We start from the raw sequence: 16,618 nt of genomic DNA, 5'->3' as shown, positions 1-16,618 counted from the left end.
AAAGAGAAAACAGTGAGGATTCTGAAAATTAACTACAAAGAGGATATTAGAGAAATAGAGCCACAGGGAGAAAAAGCGATTTAGTGAATTGCTTTGTCACATCTCAGGTTTTTTTTAAAAATTGTTTTAAAATGCCAAATGTAGTGTGATGGTAAAATTGACTCATCCAACTAAAGGTCCCACATTTCTGTCAAGTGGCCTTGGTCAATTACTTACCGCTGCCATAAGCAGTGCCTTTCTCTTGACATTACACCTCCTCCACAGGTGCGGGAACATGTAGACCAGGAACTCCATTCTCCCCACCATTTGGTGACCTCTTCATTCCAGGTACCAGCTTCTTCTGCTGCCTCACTACTGTCCTGACACAAACAGGGAAAGGTTACCTTAAGAACTCCAGAATTACTCCTAGTATCTCCATTTTTCTAACCTCAGATCCTAGGTCCCAGATTCCTAGATCCATATTTTGCTGTATGACAATGTTTTGGTTCTTCTGATGTTGACTATTGGATATATGTATATTATTTGCAGTTTTATATAATAATTTGTACTTTCCTGTATATATATTTGTTAATTATTAGATGCCTCCAAGTCCAGAATATACTTCCCAGGCCCAGTATTTGGGACTGATAAGTTATTTTTTGGGCTTTCTTCTCCTTCCTTCATAGTATTTACTTTAAAATCTTTATCTCAAACTCATGGTTTGGGGTTTTTTGTTTTTGTTTTGCTTTTTTTCATTTTTAACTCACTGAGGAACAGGGATGAGGAACTTCTCACTGGGCTAATTTGTGCTATTAGATCAGTGTTTTTCAACCAGTGTGCCGTGAGACATGGTCAGGTGTGCCGTGGGGAAATAAAACATGGGTCCCCAAACTACCATTCCTGCCAGGATATCCCTTTTGTGTTCATCGAAACAGGCCCAGGTTTCACACTAAGTGAGTGTAAATACATTTAGAAACTATATTATTAACTACAGTGGTACCTCATGATCCGAACCCCTCAACATACGAACTTTTCGAGATACAAACCCAGGGTTCGGAATTTTTTTGCCTCTTCTTACGAACTTTTTTCACCTTACGAACCTGCCAAGCCGCCACTGAGATTCCCCGCCTCCGGACTTTTGTTGCAAGCCACGCGCAGGTTTTTGTGATCCTGGGATCCCCTGAGGCTCCCCTCCATGGGAAACCCCACCTCCTGACTTCTGCATTTTTGTAATGCTGTAGGGAAATCCCAGGAAGGGAATCCCAGGAACGCAAAAACAGGCGCTCTGCTGGGCAGAGTAGGGGGGACAAAAACAGGAAGAAAAGACTCATGGAGCTCAAGGGAGGAGAAAGGTGTGGGGGAGATGAGGAGAGAGAGGTGGGCAAAAACGGGAGGGAAAGGCTCATGGAGCTCAAGGGAGAAGAAAGGTGTTCGCCTCAGCTTTGTCTGTCCGCCACTTTTTTTTTTAAGCCTTAATATTTTGGATTCTCCTACTGGGCTTGCACGCATTATTGGCTTTTCCATTGATTCCTATGGGAAACATTGTTTCATCTTATGAACTTTTCACCTTACGAACCTCCTCCCAGAACCAATTAAGTTCGTAAGACGAGGTATTACTGTATATGTATACAGTGATCCCCCGGTTATTGCGTCCCCGACCATTGCGAACAGGGTAATTCGCGATTTTTCAACCCGGAAGTCAAAACACCATCTGCGCATGCGTGCCCTTTTTTCTATGGGCACGCATGCGTAGATGGTGCCCGGCAGATCAGCTGCTGGGTGGCTTCCCTGGGTCTTCCCCCTCTTGCTGGCGGGAGGGCGAGCAGCGGGCATCAGCAAGGAGTTTCCCCACCGCCCACGCAAACTCCTCGCTGCCGCCCGCCCTTCGCCCGCCCACACCGCTCATTCTCGCCGCTTTGGAGCTGAGTCCTGAAGCGAATTCGCTTCAGGACTCAGCTCGAAAGCGGCCAGAGCGAGCGCGGACAAGCCGTTCGCTGGCGCTAGCTCTCGCCTGCCTGCCCGCTAGCGAGGAGCCGCCTGCCTGCCCGCTAGCGAGGAGCCGAAGATTGGGGGCGGGGCGGCTGTTTTAAAACGTCGCCACCGGCATGGGGGGCTTGCCAGCACCCCCCGGAACCCCAACCCGGGTTTGGGGGGCTGCTAGGAAGCCCCCCATGCCGGCGGCGACGTTTTAAAACACCCGCGCGACTTTCCAATGAGTCCCGAAGACAAACGTCAAACTTCCGCATTTGTCTTCGGGACTCATTGGAAAGTCGCGCGGGTGTTTTAAAACGTCCCCGCCGACATGGGGGGCTCGCTAGCACACCCCCGAACCCCCAACCTGGGTTTGGGGGTGTGCTAGCGAGCCCCCCATGTCGGCGGGGACGTTTTAAAACACCCGCGCGACTTTCCAATGAGTCCCGAAGTCCCGCCGACATGGGGGGCTCGCTAGCACCCCCCCAAACCCCCAACTCATGTCGGCGGGGACGTTTTAAAACACCCGCGCCACCCCCAATCTTCGGCTCCTCGCTAGCGCTGCGGAAGTAAAAACACCATCTGCACATGCGCAGATGGTGTTTTTACTTCCGCAGCGCTACTTCGCGAAAACCCGCTCGTTGCGGGGGGTCCTGGAACGGAACCCTCGCAACGAGCGGGGGATCACTGTAATATGTACTGTGTTAGAGTGTCATTTTGTGTCATTTTGGTTGGTGGTGTGCCCCAGGATTTTGTAAATGTAAAAAATGTGCCACAGCTTAAAAAAGGTTGAAAATCACTGTATTAGATTGACCCATCCAGTTTATGGGGCTTTGAGTAAGATTTCCTCTGCTCCACAAAAATGCCTAATAGCGTGAGCTGTATTGTGTTCCCTTGCCCATCATTTCGCCTGGTTGGGAGGATTGCCAAAGGTGGCAACAGATAGTCTTGTGAGTATAAGTGGTCCTTGATGTGCAGCGACTAATCAAAGCTACAATAGCTCTGCATGAGTGGTACGTATTACCAGCCCCTTGAAGTTTTGATCACTGCAGTGCTTTGCAACGTGATTGTACTCTGGGTGCACAGCAACCAACCTGAATATTTGATCGTCACTGTGTTGCATGGTCACGTGACCACAATTTGCAACCTTCCCTGCTGGCTTTCCACTAAGTCAATAGGGAAGCTGGCAAGAAGTAGGAAGCTGTTTATGTGAGGTCCTCACTTAAGGACCCACAATGATTCATTTAATAGCACGAGATGAATGGAACTGCTGCCACTGAGCAATGCAGTGATATGACATCACAATTTAGTTATATCATTTAGTGACAGCACTTTCAGTCCCAATTACTGTCTTTTAGCTAGAACAACTGAATTTCTCTTATATCACTTGCAGCCATAATACCATTGTCTGACATTGCTTTGGTTAGATATATATGTGAATAATATAGAGAAAACAGAATTGATTGAGCATAGCTAACCTTTTCCGGACCGAGTGCCCAAATGCATATGCAGGGGTGCGCCTGAATCCCCCAAAATGCAATGCATGAGGCACCTGCGCACACATGTGGCCAGGCACATGCGCCCCACCCCAGCGCATGCAGCTCCCCTGCATGCTCCTCACCTATGCATGCACAAACACACCCTGCATGTGTGCACATGCCTCCCCCGCATGTGTCCCCCCACCCTGTGCATATGCGGCAGAGACCTGAAGACCAGCTGGCTGGTTGGAGGCGGGTATGCATGAGCGGCAGAACTGAATTGGTGCGACGGCTTTCATGCCCCAAGAGGGTGCTTCATGCCTCCTGTGGCAGAGGAATAAAGTAGGCTTCATTTGAGCCTCTGCAATTACTTCCTGACAGAATTAGTAATCGAGGTTCGACTACTGCAACACTCTCTACATGGGGCTACCTTTGAAAAGTGTTCAGAAACTTCAGATCGTGCAGAACGCGGCCGCGAGAGCCATCGTGGGGCTTCCCAGATTCGCCCACGTTTCTACAACACTCCATGGCCTGCATTGGCTGCCGATCAGTTTCCGGTCACAATTCAAAGTGTTGGTTATGACCTTTAAAGCCCTACATGGCATTGGACCAGAGTACCTCCGGAACCGCCTGCTACCACACGAATCCCAGTGACCGATAAGGTCCCAGAGTTGGGCGAATCTGGGTCCCGTCGATTAAACAATATCGTTTGGCGGGCCCCAGGGGAAGAGCCTTCTCTGTGGCGGCCCTGGCCCCCTGGAACCAACTCCCCCCCGGAGATTAGAACTGCTTCCACCCTCCTTGTCTTTCGTAAACTACGCAAGACCCACCTATATCACAGGCATGGGGAAGTGAGACACCTTTCCCCAGGCTTTTTTATATTTTATGTTTGGTATGTATGTGTTGTTTGGTTTTAAATATGATAGGGTTTTATATGCTTCTTTTTAATATTAGATTTGCTTCGCTGTAATATTGTTTTTATTATTGTTGTGAGCCACCCCGAGTCTTCGGAGAGGGGCGGCATACAAATCTAATAAATTATTATTATTATTATTATTATTATTATTATTATTATTATTATTATCATCATCATCATCATCATCATCATCATCATCATCTATCACATAGGACACAGATACTGTAATTCCAACACATGAAAGACTGTGTGCTGCAGATCTGTATGAGTCACTGTTCTGAATCTTCCAGAAAGTGGCAGTGAACGTGGAAAGGAGTGGAAAATGGAGAGGAGCTGATATATCTCCTGGAATTTTGTTGCTACAGCTGTACAAAGAAGTGGCATAGTAATCCTGATTACATTTCTATCCATGAGAGATGATGCTGTCATTAGCACTCCATGCTGCTTCAGTTTTTCTGTACTTTCAGGAAAGTTAATGCTTACGTATCAGTGAGAACATCTGAAGGAGGCAAGGCAATGAGGAAAGTAAAGCTTGCCTAATGACAATTTTGGAACATTTTTCCAGCTAGTAGAGGTTTGGGGGGGGGGGGAGGAGTTGCATAAGAAAATCACTGAGATGCAATTGAAAGGAGCAGCAGTGCTCCCCATCCCGGACAGAAAAAGAGGTGACTCTTTCTTATTCAAAGACTGAGGAGGGTTTTCTGTGGGGTTTCTGAAAAACAGGGTTACAATGGGTTCAGTGATCCATGAAATCTAGGGCGGCTAAAGCAAGTGGACTAAAATGGGGAGGGGTTGCCTCCTTCATCTAATGGCAGAGGTAGCGCTTGATAGACTGGATTTTCAATGGGTGTTCTGTAATAATGAAAGGGTGTGATGGAGAACTTTTTACAATTGTGGGAAGAAAAGAATTATCAAAGAGCACAGGGCTCTAATTGCAGGTTGGTCTGGTCAGATGGTATGTCTTTGCATTTCTCACAAAAGGCTAAATGAATGCACCTTTCTTCCCCATCTAAAATGAAATAATGAACGTCTGGCAGTTCTTAAAAATGTCCTGAGGATAAGCAATCCAAAAACTAAGAAGAAAAAAAAACAGGCAAAAGATTTATTTCTTCTGAAAATAAAAAACATATACAGTGGTATCTCTACTTATGAACTTAATTAGTTCTGTGACCAAGGTCTTAAATAGAAAAGTTTGTAAAAAGAAGCAATTTTTCCCATAGGAATCAATGTAAAAGCAAATAATGTGTGCGATTGGGGAAATCACGGGGAGGGTGAAGGCCCTGTTTCCTCCCAGGAGATTCCTAGAGAGGCCCCATGGAGGCTTTTCCCCACTATTTCTGGCCCTGTTTCCTCCCAGGAGATTCCTAGAGAGGCCCACGGAGGCTACTCCCTGCCTTTTCCGGTTACAGTTTCGGAGGTTCGGGTTTATAAGTGGGAAATGGTTCTTGAGAAGAGGCAAACAAATCTTGAACACCCGGTTCTTATCTAGAAAAGTTTGTAAGGCAGAGGTACCACTGTACAGTAGTTGATTTTTTCCAGCAGCCAAAATCTTTTAACATATGTAGCTAAAATATTATAACTGACTACATTTGGACATTGTAAACATGATACATGAAAGAGGAAGCAATTGAGATGCATGAACTGAGCCTGTGCATCACACACCCTTATTTCCATAGAATTTTGTTTCCCAATGGTGTGCAACTTACTTAGAAATGTGCATCTTAACATTCTTTAAAATGGCACAGAAGGTTACAGGAGTCAGGAAAAGCCACTTCTCTGGCCCATGTCCTGAAAGATTAGATGCAATAGAAATAGGATACAACACATTCATTACTACTATGCCTTGATCATCCCCACATGTGAAATGTTCTTCTTTCTATAAAAGGTACCACATTCAGGAGAAGAATAGGAGTGTTCAGGTGCAAATATCCTGCTAGTCACTGGATGCTTGGTTAGGACCAAGGTATTCAGAAGGTATTCCTGTTCAACACCCAAATATGATTTTCTATTTTGCTTCTTAAGCTTTTTAAGATCTACATGAAATCACTTAAGTTTTGGAATGGGATGTCATCAGCTTGCTCAGTGTTTCCCAACCATGGCCACTTGAAGATATTTGGACTTCAACTCCCAGAACTCCCCAGCCAGCATTTGCTGGCTGGGGAATTCTGGGAGTTGAAGTCCAGATACCTTCAAGTGGCCACGGTTGGGAAACACTGAGCTAGATGATAACAACCAGTTCTGCTGCCCTTTCCCTTTTAATTTAATGCCTTGGAGGAAGATGGCTGTCTAACAAATTTAAAAAATAAAATAAATTGTAGGGAAACAATCAAAAGAGTGATAAATGCCTAATTTTGATAATAACCTGGATGAGGAAAAATAAGCTGAAATTATATCCAGACAAGTCAGAAGTGCTGTTAATAAAAAGAAAACTGGACTTGGTTAAGGTAAAGTTTATTTTCCTTGGGAATAAGATTATTATTTGACCACCACTGTTTAATTGGATTTGCAAAGTGGTTATAGTGAAGAAAAATTATGCACAACTACAACTAATGGGCCACCGGAGTAGCCTTCCTGAGCTATTTGACAGAACAGCTTGGTTAAAACTCATCTTGACATGCCCTTAATATGAAAAATGTCCAGAAGTTGCAAAGTACAGGGGCCAAATTATTGATTACTGCATGGCTCTGGGATCATATAACGCCTCTTCTAGAAACATTTTCACTGGTTATCATAAATATCGGCATAACCTAAGGTGCCTTTTTGATCTTCAAAATGCTAAGTAGGGATACAGTTTATTTGCTGGACTGCCTGTTTGAAATGAATCTAGCCAGCTCCTGATACAAGCAGAAAAGTCCCTTTGAAAATGCTCCTGCTGCCAAAAGATGGACAGCCAGGGACTTGGGCAAGGATCTTCTGTTGAATATCTCCAAAATAAACAATGCATTTCCTAAAGGAAGGAGCTTAGCTCTTGTTGTCCCATTATTTAGGAAGGTAGTTAAGAACATCGCTTTGGCAAACTTTTTTAACTTCTTAATTATTTTTAATTAATTTTTATTTTGACCGAATTGTTTTCTTTCTTTATTCCTATTTTTATTGAGTGTTAGTATAACACCCGAGTAAGATTTAAGATTCAATAAGAATTTTTTAAAATATTTTTTAAAAGTTTTTAAGATTTTTTTAAAAAAACCAACAACCAAATTCTGAATGTTCATCTAGGGCAGGGTTTCGGTGATTCAATCCTGTATTTGATAAATCCCAAATCACCTATGCCTGTCCATTTTCTGCCCTAATTCGAGTCCATCAGAGACGCTTTTAAAGCCACCGGTGACAATGCCACGAGTTGGAGAGGGGAACTAGCTGCAATGGGCAAAAATAAAAGAGGTTTCGGAATAAAATAAAATAAAATAATAAAATAAAATCCCAGCCTGAATTATAAAGCAGACGCCGCGGAAGTTTCAAAAGAGCAGGGCAGAGCAGGCTAAACCAGCGCCGCAATTCCACGCATTTTGTCGTCTTTTACTCGGCACCGATGCCCAAATTTTAAAAGGAACGAGGCGGGAAAACGCCCTAGCAAAGAGGTCGGTGTGGAGCCAAGATTCGCGACTTATCCGAAGAGTAGAGAAGGACAGCCATTCGGGGTATTATTACTTTCCCGAAATGGGGTAGCCGGTGGCTACGGCGGGATGTACTCTGCTTGCGAGCCCAGCTAGGGGTAGCCGCGGCGGGGGACGCACATAAACTGCCTTTCAAAGAATCCTTGTGGGAAGGGTGCCGAAAATCCCCCCAAACGCAGCTGGGTGGCTGAAAAATCGCCCCCCGCCACGAAATTACCTCACCATCCGCCGCCTCGGGCCCCTTACCTTAACGCGGAGCGCCCAGGCGAAGAGCAGGAATATGGACTGCAGGATAGGGAGCCGGCGGGCGGCGAAGGCGGGAGGCGCGGCCATCGTGCTCGCTAGCGCTCCATGAGCGGCCAAAAGGCGGCAGCGAAGTCCCGGCGGCAGCAGGAGCAGCTGCCTGAACCCAAACCGGCATGGCCGAGTCAGTAAATAATGACTTTCCAATCTGACGGCGTGTCTGCGGGAGCGCGGGGCAAACCCTGCGGCTTCTGGGCAGCAGTGATTGACAAGGCAACCCGCAGCCTCCCCAAGACGCCGCTAGTGGGACGGAAGGAAGGAAGGAGTGAGCGAGGGGGGTCTTCCTGTCTGCCCCCTTCCTCCCTCTTCAAAGGGGAGAGACAAAGGATCCCGGCGCAGCGGGAGCCTTTCTACGGCAGCCTTTGCCCGCCGGCTGGTTTAGGAAAGGAAGGCGGGAGGGCCCGACATCCTCCCCTGCTTGACTGTCAAAGAGGCCCTTCAGCAAGAGAGAGCTTGCCGGATTAGGCAGGGCGGGAAAAGTAGGCAAGGTTCCGGGGGGAGGGGGGGCGCTGAACTCTTTGGAACCATGTTTTCTTGCAGATTAAATAAATAATTTAATAAGAGATTAAATCTTTTATTGGATTGGGGGGTGCAGTTTTGGATTCAACAATAAAAAGGCTTTTTAAGGCCAAACATTTAGGGGAGTGGGAGTAAAAGACCTTGGAATACTAATATCAAATGATCTAAGTGCCAAAGCCCACTGCAACAATATCGCCAAAAAGGCTTCTAGAGTTGTTAACCTGATCCTACGCAGCTTCTGCTCCGGCAATCTCACACTACTCACCAGAGCCTACAAAACTTTTGCCAGGCTCATCCTTGAATACAGTTCATCTGTCTGGAATCCATACCACATCTCGGACATCAACACTCTTGAAAATGTCCAAATCACCAGAAGAGCCCTTCACTCCTCCACTCGAAACAGAATACCCTACGAAAGCAGGCTATCAATCCTAGGAATAGAAAGCTTAGCCTAAAACACGATCTAAGTATTGCCCACAAGATCATATGCTGCAGCGTTCTACCTGTCAATTACTACTTCAGCTTCAATCGCAACAACACAAGAGCACGCAACAGATTCAAACTTAATATTAACCGCTCCAAACTTGACTGTAAAAAAATATGACTTCAGCAACCGAGTTGTCGAAGCGTGGAACTCATTACCTGAGTCAGTAGTGTCAACCCCTAACCCCCAACATTTTCCCCTAGTCTATCCACGATTGACCTCTCCAGGTTCCTTAGAGGTCATTAAGGGGCGTGCATAAGTGGACCAGTGTGCCTTCCGTCCCCTGTCCAATTGTCTCTCCTTATCTCATTCATCTTTTCTTCCTTTCAAATATGTTCACCTAAACTTTTATATCTTTTCTTCTATTCTTTTCTTTACTTATATTATTACATATCTATTCTCTTCAATGTGTATTATGTATTGGACAAAATAAATAAATAAATATAGGGATCTGTTGTAAGTGTGCATAAATGCACCAGCATGCCTTCCCTCCCCTGTCGTAATGTTTCTTCTTTTTTTTACTACTTTCATTTATATGAATATTATTATTTCTAATGCTTTCCCCCCCTATTTTTTTCTTTTACTAGCATCATATACTGTATATAAATGTTATTATATCATTACATACTTGACAAAACAAAAAAATAAATAAAATAAATAAGCAAATGGCTGTCATGGGGAAAGTAAACCGGTCAGCTTTTAGTTATTTATTTTAATCATTTGTCGAACATGTATAGGATACTAGCTGTTTGTATAAACATAACATAAGCAAAAGAAAACAACTCCGTCGCCTCCGATCTGATCTAAATGTAGTTCATATACCAAAGTGTCCTTCTGGTTAGGGTTAGTAGCTGCTTCACCTTCAACCACAGCAATACATGAGCATGTAATAGATTCAAACGCAATGTAAACCACTCCAAACTCAACTGCAGAAAATGCGACTTCAGCAATGGAGTGATCAATGCCTGGAACGTACTACCTGAGTCTGGTTTCTTCTCCAACCCCCAAAACTTTAACTTTAGATTGTCTACAGCTGACTTCATCCCTTTTTTAAGAGGTCTGTAAGGGGTGTGCACCTACCATCCCTGTCCTATTGTCCTCTTTTGTCGTTACTTTTTACTTATGTTTATACAAACTACTACTATCTTATATATGTTTGACAAAACAAACAAACAACAAATTAAAAAGTATGGATAAATGAGGACAATAGGACATGGACGGTAAGCACAATGGTGCACTTATGCACACCACTTAACTTAAGTCAAAGGTTCAAATTTAACCCTGAAGTTGTTGATGTACCTTAAACTGTCTCAAGGATTGGGAATTTACTGTCAAACAGGACAGGCAACCGTTTCAAAGTTTTTCCTTTTTGCTAACCTTTAATCCTTGATTATTGTTGAGTACTACATAAACAATGTTTTGCATTATAGGGCCCCTTCCCAATGGCACCCATGGGATCATGCTACTTAACCTCTGAAGTACAGTACCATAGTTTGCTCTAGGGAAGGTGAAAGCCTTTTGGCCTGCTCTTTTCAGGAATTTAAATGGAATTTACTGGGAGCCAGAGGAAACCCTATTTTCATCATAAAGGTGTGGATTTCTATGGCTTAAAAAAATGGAACTATCATAGATAAGGAAAATGATCTTTTAAAAGAAGAATAATTTTAATGAGAGAGATGAATCATAGTAGTATCAAGTCTGGAGTAGATGGCATACCTGGTTAGAGAATAGAAGGATAACTACAGAATAAGAATTATATAATAGTAGATATAAGATTGATGAGTATATTGTATATTTGTGTAAGTAGTAATAAAAAGTACAATGAGTGTATAATATAGTATAATCCATTATAGAATTAGAATCTATGAAAGTTATGGATATTAGTGATACCGATGCAAATTTGCTGTAATGAAATAAAATTTTTGTTTTGTGGGTTTCTTGTGTTTTGAATGTTGAAAATGTTCAATCATTTTTTTTAAATAAAAGAATAACAATTTTCAGGTACAGTATTATTATTTTGTATAAGAAAATGGAGTTGGTATTGTTTCTAAAAAGTTGGTGCTTTGTATGTCAATTATAAGCTGTTTCAAAATGTTAAAATTCTTTGAACAAAGGTGGAAGGGGCATTTAAGATTAAGATTAAGATTTATTAGATTGTATGCCACCCCTCTCCAAAGACTCAGATTGAGAAGAATTGAGCAGAATGTTATATCAAAAAAGGGAGAAATGAATTTGTGTAAGGGGATAAAAGCTGATGAATGCTTTGTTCCATGTCCATTTTCTGTGTACCTGTGTTTGCAAATACATAACTAAACTTCCTTGCTGCTTACAAGTTGTTGTCTCAGGTAGTTCCACATGCGCCCACTGTTTATAACAGAACTAATTGATATAACAAGGCTTGGCTAAAAATCAGGATGTATGCAAACATGTATCTCTCAACGACTGCACGGGTAGTTCTTGACTTACAACCACAACTGAACGACAGTGAATTTGGCTTCCCCACTAATTTTGCTCGTCAGGAGGTCATAAAGGGGGATCATGTGAGCCCCAGGACATTGCAACCATCATAAATATGAGTCAGTTGCCAGATGTGAATTTTGATCACATAATCATGGGAATGCCGCAACGATCGTAAGTGTGAAAAATGGCCATGTCACTTTTTTCAGTACCGTTGTAACTTCAAATGGACAACTAAATGAACTGTCGTTAAGTCAAGGACTAACATATTTACAAATACCTGGCATATAACAATGTGCAATTAAATAATAAATACATTACTTTTTGAGCAACAAAGTCAGTTATTACCCATAAACAGAAATTTCTGGATGATCTTTTATTTTAAAAATGGTTTCATGAGATTTTGTTGATTGCCTTGCTTGAGAAGTACTTTAATAAATTTGCATGCTTAGAAACAAAGGAAGCCTGTTTTTTTCCTCTGTTTTATCTGTTTTATAAATGTATTTATTTATTTATTAAATTTATAAATCACAAAATGAATACTTATCAGACGTTTGGAAAGTTTAAATGATCTGTTATAAATGGTATATGGACCTGTACTCTATATAATGTAATGTTAAGAAATTTCTAAATAATATTTCAGTTTTTAAAAATCAGTAGACCAGTAATTGTTTTTGCAGAAATCAGAAAATATTTGATTCTCATGTTTGTATATCTAGAATTTATATAAAAAGACAAATTCCAAATTAATTCCAACACAATGAGAATCATCCAGAAATACAGTATGTGTTACCAACTAGACTTGCTCTAAGGATAGTTTCGCTCAATGGAGTTTAGCAGGTTGATACATAGAATATATCACATTGGAAGACAGACAAATGAATGGCAGTGCATGATGTTAATAAATCTTGTAATAATACTGCCAAAATAGCTCTGGGAATAAGAATCAACATCTTGGCCTGTCAGTCCTGGTTCTGAATCTTTGCATTATTATTTCATGGTAAGTAGAAGTTATGGATCAAGAAACTATCTATATAAACAAACATAGGATGTTAATTCCTTACCCGTGATGAGCTATAGGAATATTGTAACTTGAAGCAACCAGAAACTTCTTTCATGCAAAACATTTTCCTCTGGATTTCAATCCCTCTTATTGTTTTTTAGTTAATTAGGTAGATATTTGAAAAATGCTCTGATCTTATAAATCAGAGCAGATATTGTTGTATTATACGGTTTAGTTATAAACAGTGGTCTATGTTGTTTATCCAATAATTTTCAGGAGAAACCTCAGGACCAAATGAGAAAGCTTTTAGCTGATCAGCCATAACTTATAATTTCTCACATCCCACAAAAACAATTGTCTATAATTATTGCCATTAACTCTGGTGAGAAACTTAGAATTCATCATTTCTGTCTCCTTGTGTGGTTTCTGCAGCCTTGTATATATTATCTTTTGCAATTTTTCCTTGGGTTTTGGTCCTTTATAATTACCAGGTATTGCACAACATTTGGATTTCTTTTTCTGCATTCCCTTATGTATTTTATACATTAATGTTAAAGTGAATTTAAAAATAAAATTCATGATTTTATGTACGTTTAACTTTGTGAAATTATTCCAATTGGAATTGAGTTTTATATACATTATTTATAAAATATGGGGAGAAAAATACAAAAGCATGTCTATTTTTGCTATTTTGAGCTGTCCAAAATATTTGGATGTACTCATGTATAGCATATAAACTAGGGTTGTACAACTTCTATTAAGTAAAGAACTTTTCAAAGCCTTCATCAAATTAAAAGTCATTAGCCCTAAAGTGTTCATTGAAAAAAAAAAAAAGTAAAGATATACTGTACGGTAATCTTAAAGCTAGAATTTGTGTTAACAACAATATAACCACCAAAAGCCAACTTTAAATGTCAAAGTAGAAACCAAAAAGCACAAAAAAGAAACTAGAATAGAATTTTTTTATTGGCCAGGTGTGATTAGACACACAAGGAATTTGTCTTAGTGCATTTGCTCTCAGTATAAGGGGCAGAGAAGTACTAACACAAATAAACTGCTATATTTGAGATTTTCTTTCAAATTTTGAGCCTCAGCTGAATGTCTTGATCAGAGGTCTTCAAATTTGGCAACTTTAAGATCTGAGGACTTCAATTCCCAGAATTCTCCAGCCAACATAGCTTGCGTAGCTGGCTGGAGAATTCTGGGAGTTGAAGTCCACAAGTTTTAAAGTTGCCAAGTTTGGAGCTCTTAATTATGACAATTGAAAGGGTAATTCTTGGCTGTGAAAAAACTGCACCCTATTTTAGGTTTGGATTCGATTAAAGGTCCAGAGAGGTCCAGTGTTGTTCTCTGATTTTCTCTCTCCTACCATGATGTATACTGGATGCAAAGTGCCTGAGTCATTGATCAGATGACCACAGCGACGCAGTGACAGATGCAACTTTGAGGACTGGTCATAAACTTTTTCAGCTCTGTCTTAATTTCTAACCATAACTGAACAAGGACCATCTGTGGTGGCAGTGTTTAGAATATAGAATTGTAAGCTAATTCTGCTGACTCCCAGGTGGAATTTGATTCTTACCGGCTCAAGGTTGACTCAGCCTTCCATCCTTCCGAGGTCGGTAAAATGAGGACCCAAATTGTTGGAGGCAATAAACTGCTTAGAGCAGACCTGGGCAAGGGGCGGCCCACAGGCCGCAACCGGCCCGCCTGCTATCTGTGACCGGTTTCCTGGAGGAGGAAGACATGAAGTGGGGGGGGGGGGGAACAAGCACCTCAAATGAACAGGACAAAAAAGCACCCACCAACAAGGCTCTCTTAGAGCCCCACTGTTGCGGGACAAATCGGGGTTGCCCCTTTTAGTCCCACTTTGCCGCAGGAAAGCAACAATTCCTCCTTCCTCACGGCTCTCTCCTCTCTGCAGTGCCGGACAAAAGGCAGCGTGTTGGGGGGGGCAGTTGCTGAGGCTGAGGGCAGCAGCAGCAGCAGCAACCCAACCGTGGCGGAAACAGGCTGGGCAGCCGAGACAGGGGGGAAAAAACAACAGCCCAGAGGATAGGATGCAAGGGCGGAGGGATGCTGAGGGAGGCAGTGGCGGGCCGACACAGGGAAGGAAGGCAGGCGGAAGGCTTCACACTATATTGGGTGTTATTGTGCCATAAGTGAGTGTTATTGTGATAATGTGGGGGTGGGGCCAGCTGGGAGTGGAGGTGTGGGCTGCTGGGGAGGGGCAGCTTGAGTGAGGAAGTGAAGGGAGGAGTGGGAGCAGAGCGTAGGGGCCAATAAATAAATAAGGAACAGGGAGAAGGTTGTGCTCTTTGTGTGTCTATGTGTGTATTGGGGGTGGTGGTGGTGATAATTTAGGAGAAAGAAAACAAGAGGGTAGAACTGAGTTAATTATATTAGTCCGGCCCTCTAAAACCATCCCAATTTCTCACGCCCCATAGCAAAATTAATTGCCCACTCCTGGCTTAGAGAGTGTAATAGCACTGTAAAGTGTTATGTAAGTATAAGTGCTGCTACTATTGCTATATATATATTCATGCCTACTATGTTCTCTTCCATATAAAAACCATTTAAACATTTGAAATTTTGAATATGTATCCGGTCATTTTAATATAATTGGAGAGTTTTTTCAACTAAGCAAAGCCGATTGTTAAGTGAGTTGTGCCTGATTTTACAACCTTTATCGCTGCAGTTGTTAAATGAATCCAGCTTTCCCCACTGACTTTGTCAGAAACCTCTTGGGAAGGTCACAAATGATGATCATTTGCAATTATAATACATCAATTGCCAAATTCCAGAATTTTGATAATGTGAATGCAGGGACACTGCAAAAGCCATTGGTGTGAGGATTGGACATCAATCACTTCTCAAGTGCTCTTGTAACTTTGAACAGTTGTTACATGAATGGTCAAAGTCGAGGATTATTTATATAGGTCGGCACCAGTGTTACACAAAAACACACATTTGCTATATATAAACACTAGATGGCATTATATTGTTTCAAATATCACCTTTCTAAACATGAAAAGCAACAAAGTGAGGTAGGAATTAATTTCAGACCTACTACTAGGACACATCAGCCTTCCCCAGTCAACTGTCTTCCCGATGTTTTGGACTACAGCTCCTATAATTTCCCATTATCTAGCCAGATATTTCAAGCATTCATTCTGAGAATATTCCTTTATATTTCCTAAGAGCAAAACTACATCTATGCCTACAGAAAAGTAAATTCCACTGAATTCAATAGAATTTATTCCCAGGTTAAGTAGTTACAGTGCCCCATCTCTCTCTCTCACACACACTTTCTCTCTTAAGGCTAATGAAGTATTTTCTTCTTATTGTCATGTACTGCATTTAATGACAACATATTCTAATTGTTAATATTGCTGGCTATAAATCAAATACATCATGAATGGCATGCAGTAAATTCCCTCACAAATGCCCTTTAAAATAGCGGCTTCTAACTTGTTTGGCTTGGTGGATTAGTGGAAGCAGTAGTAGGGGATAGTTTTGTGTGCACACATATTTACATTTGGGCTTGCATATCACTTCTGCAGCCCAGTTAAAAGACACATGTAACTTAAAGTTTAATTTTGTAGCATGGAAAGTTTTCTGGATCACTCATGTCAAACCCTTTCTAGGTTAGTCATCTAAACCAATTTCTCCATATGTGGTGATTTAAAGGTGATTTGATTAGATTTACATTCAAAAACCTCTCCAATAACTATTCGTCCATTTCCTGAGCTTTTATGAATTTTCAAAAACTCTTGGTAAATTTGCTTTTTATGAATTGTTAGATTAAAAGGTGATAGCAATTTTTCAGTCAAAACCATGCAGTGGGAATTACGGTGGTACCTCTACTTAAGAACTTAATTCATTCCGAGACCA

The 16,618-nt window shown here is 41.8% G+C and overlaps 1 protein-coding gene across 3 annotated transcripts in view; it reads right to left on the bottom strand.

Moving 5' to 3' along the window:
- Positions 1–8,338, bottom strand: part of LOC139164477 (ADAMTS-like protein 2) — a 55,298-nt gene extending 46,960 nt beyond the window's left edge. For all 3 annotated transcript variants that reach the window (XR_011558625.1, XM_070746648.1, XM_070746649.1), the window contains exons 1-2: positions 8,205–8,338; positions 217–359 (exon numbers count right to left, since the gene is read on the bottom strand). Coding sequence is in view for 2 of the 3 variants with exons in the window: in XM_070746648.1 (XP_070602749.1) it covers positions 217–359; positions 8,205–8,291 (230 nt within the window). In the remaining variant the exon portion in view is untranslated. The remainder of the gene's footprint in view (positions 1–216; positions 360–8,204) is intronic.
- Positions 8,339–16,618: the final 8,280 nt, after the last annotated feature.

This window comes from Erythrolamprus reginae, chromosome 3, assembly GCF_031021105.1.
Source record: "Erythrolamprus reginae isolate rEryReg1 chromosome 3, rEryReg1.hap1, whole genome shotgun sequence".
Classification (NCBI taxonomy): Eukaryota; Metazoa; Chordata; class Lepidosauria; order Squamata; family Dipsadidae; genus Erythrolamprus; species Erythrolamprus reginae.
This window is presented reverse-complemented; position numbering and strand designations above follow the sequence as displayed.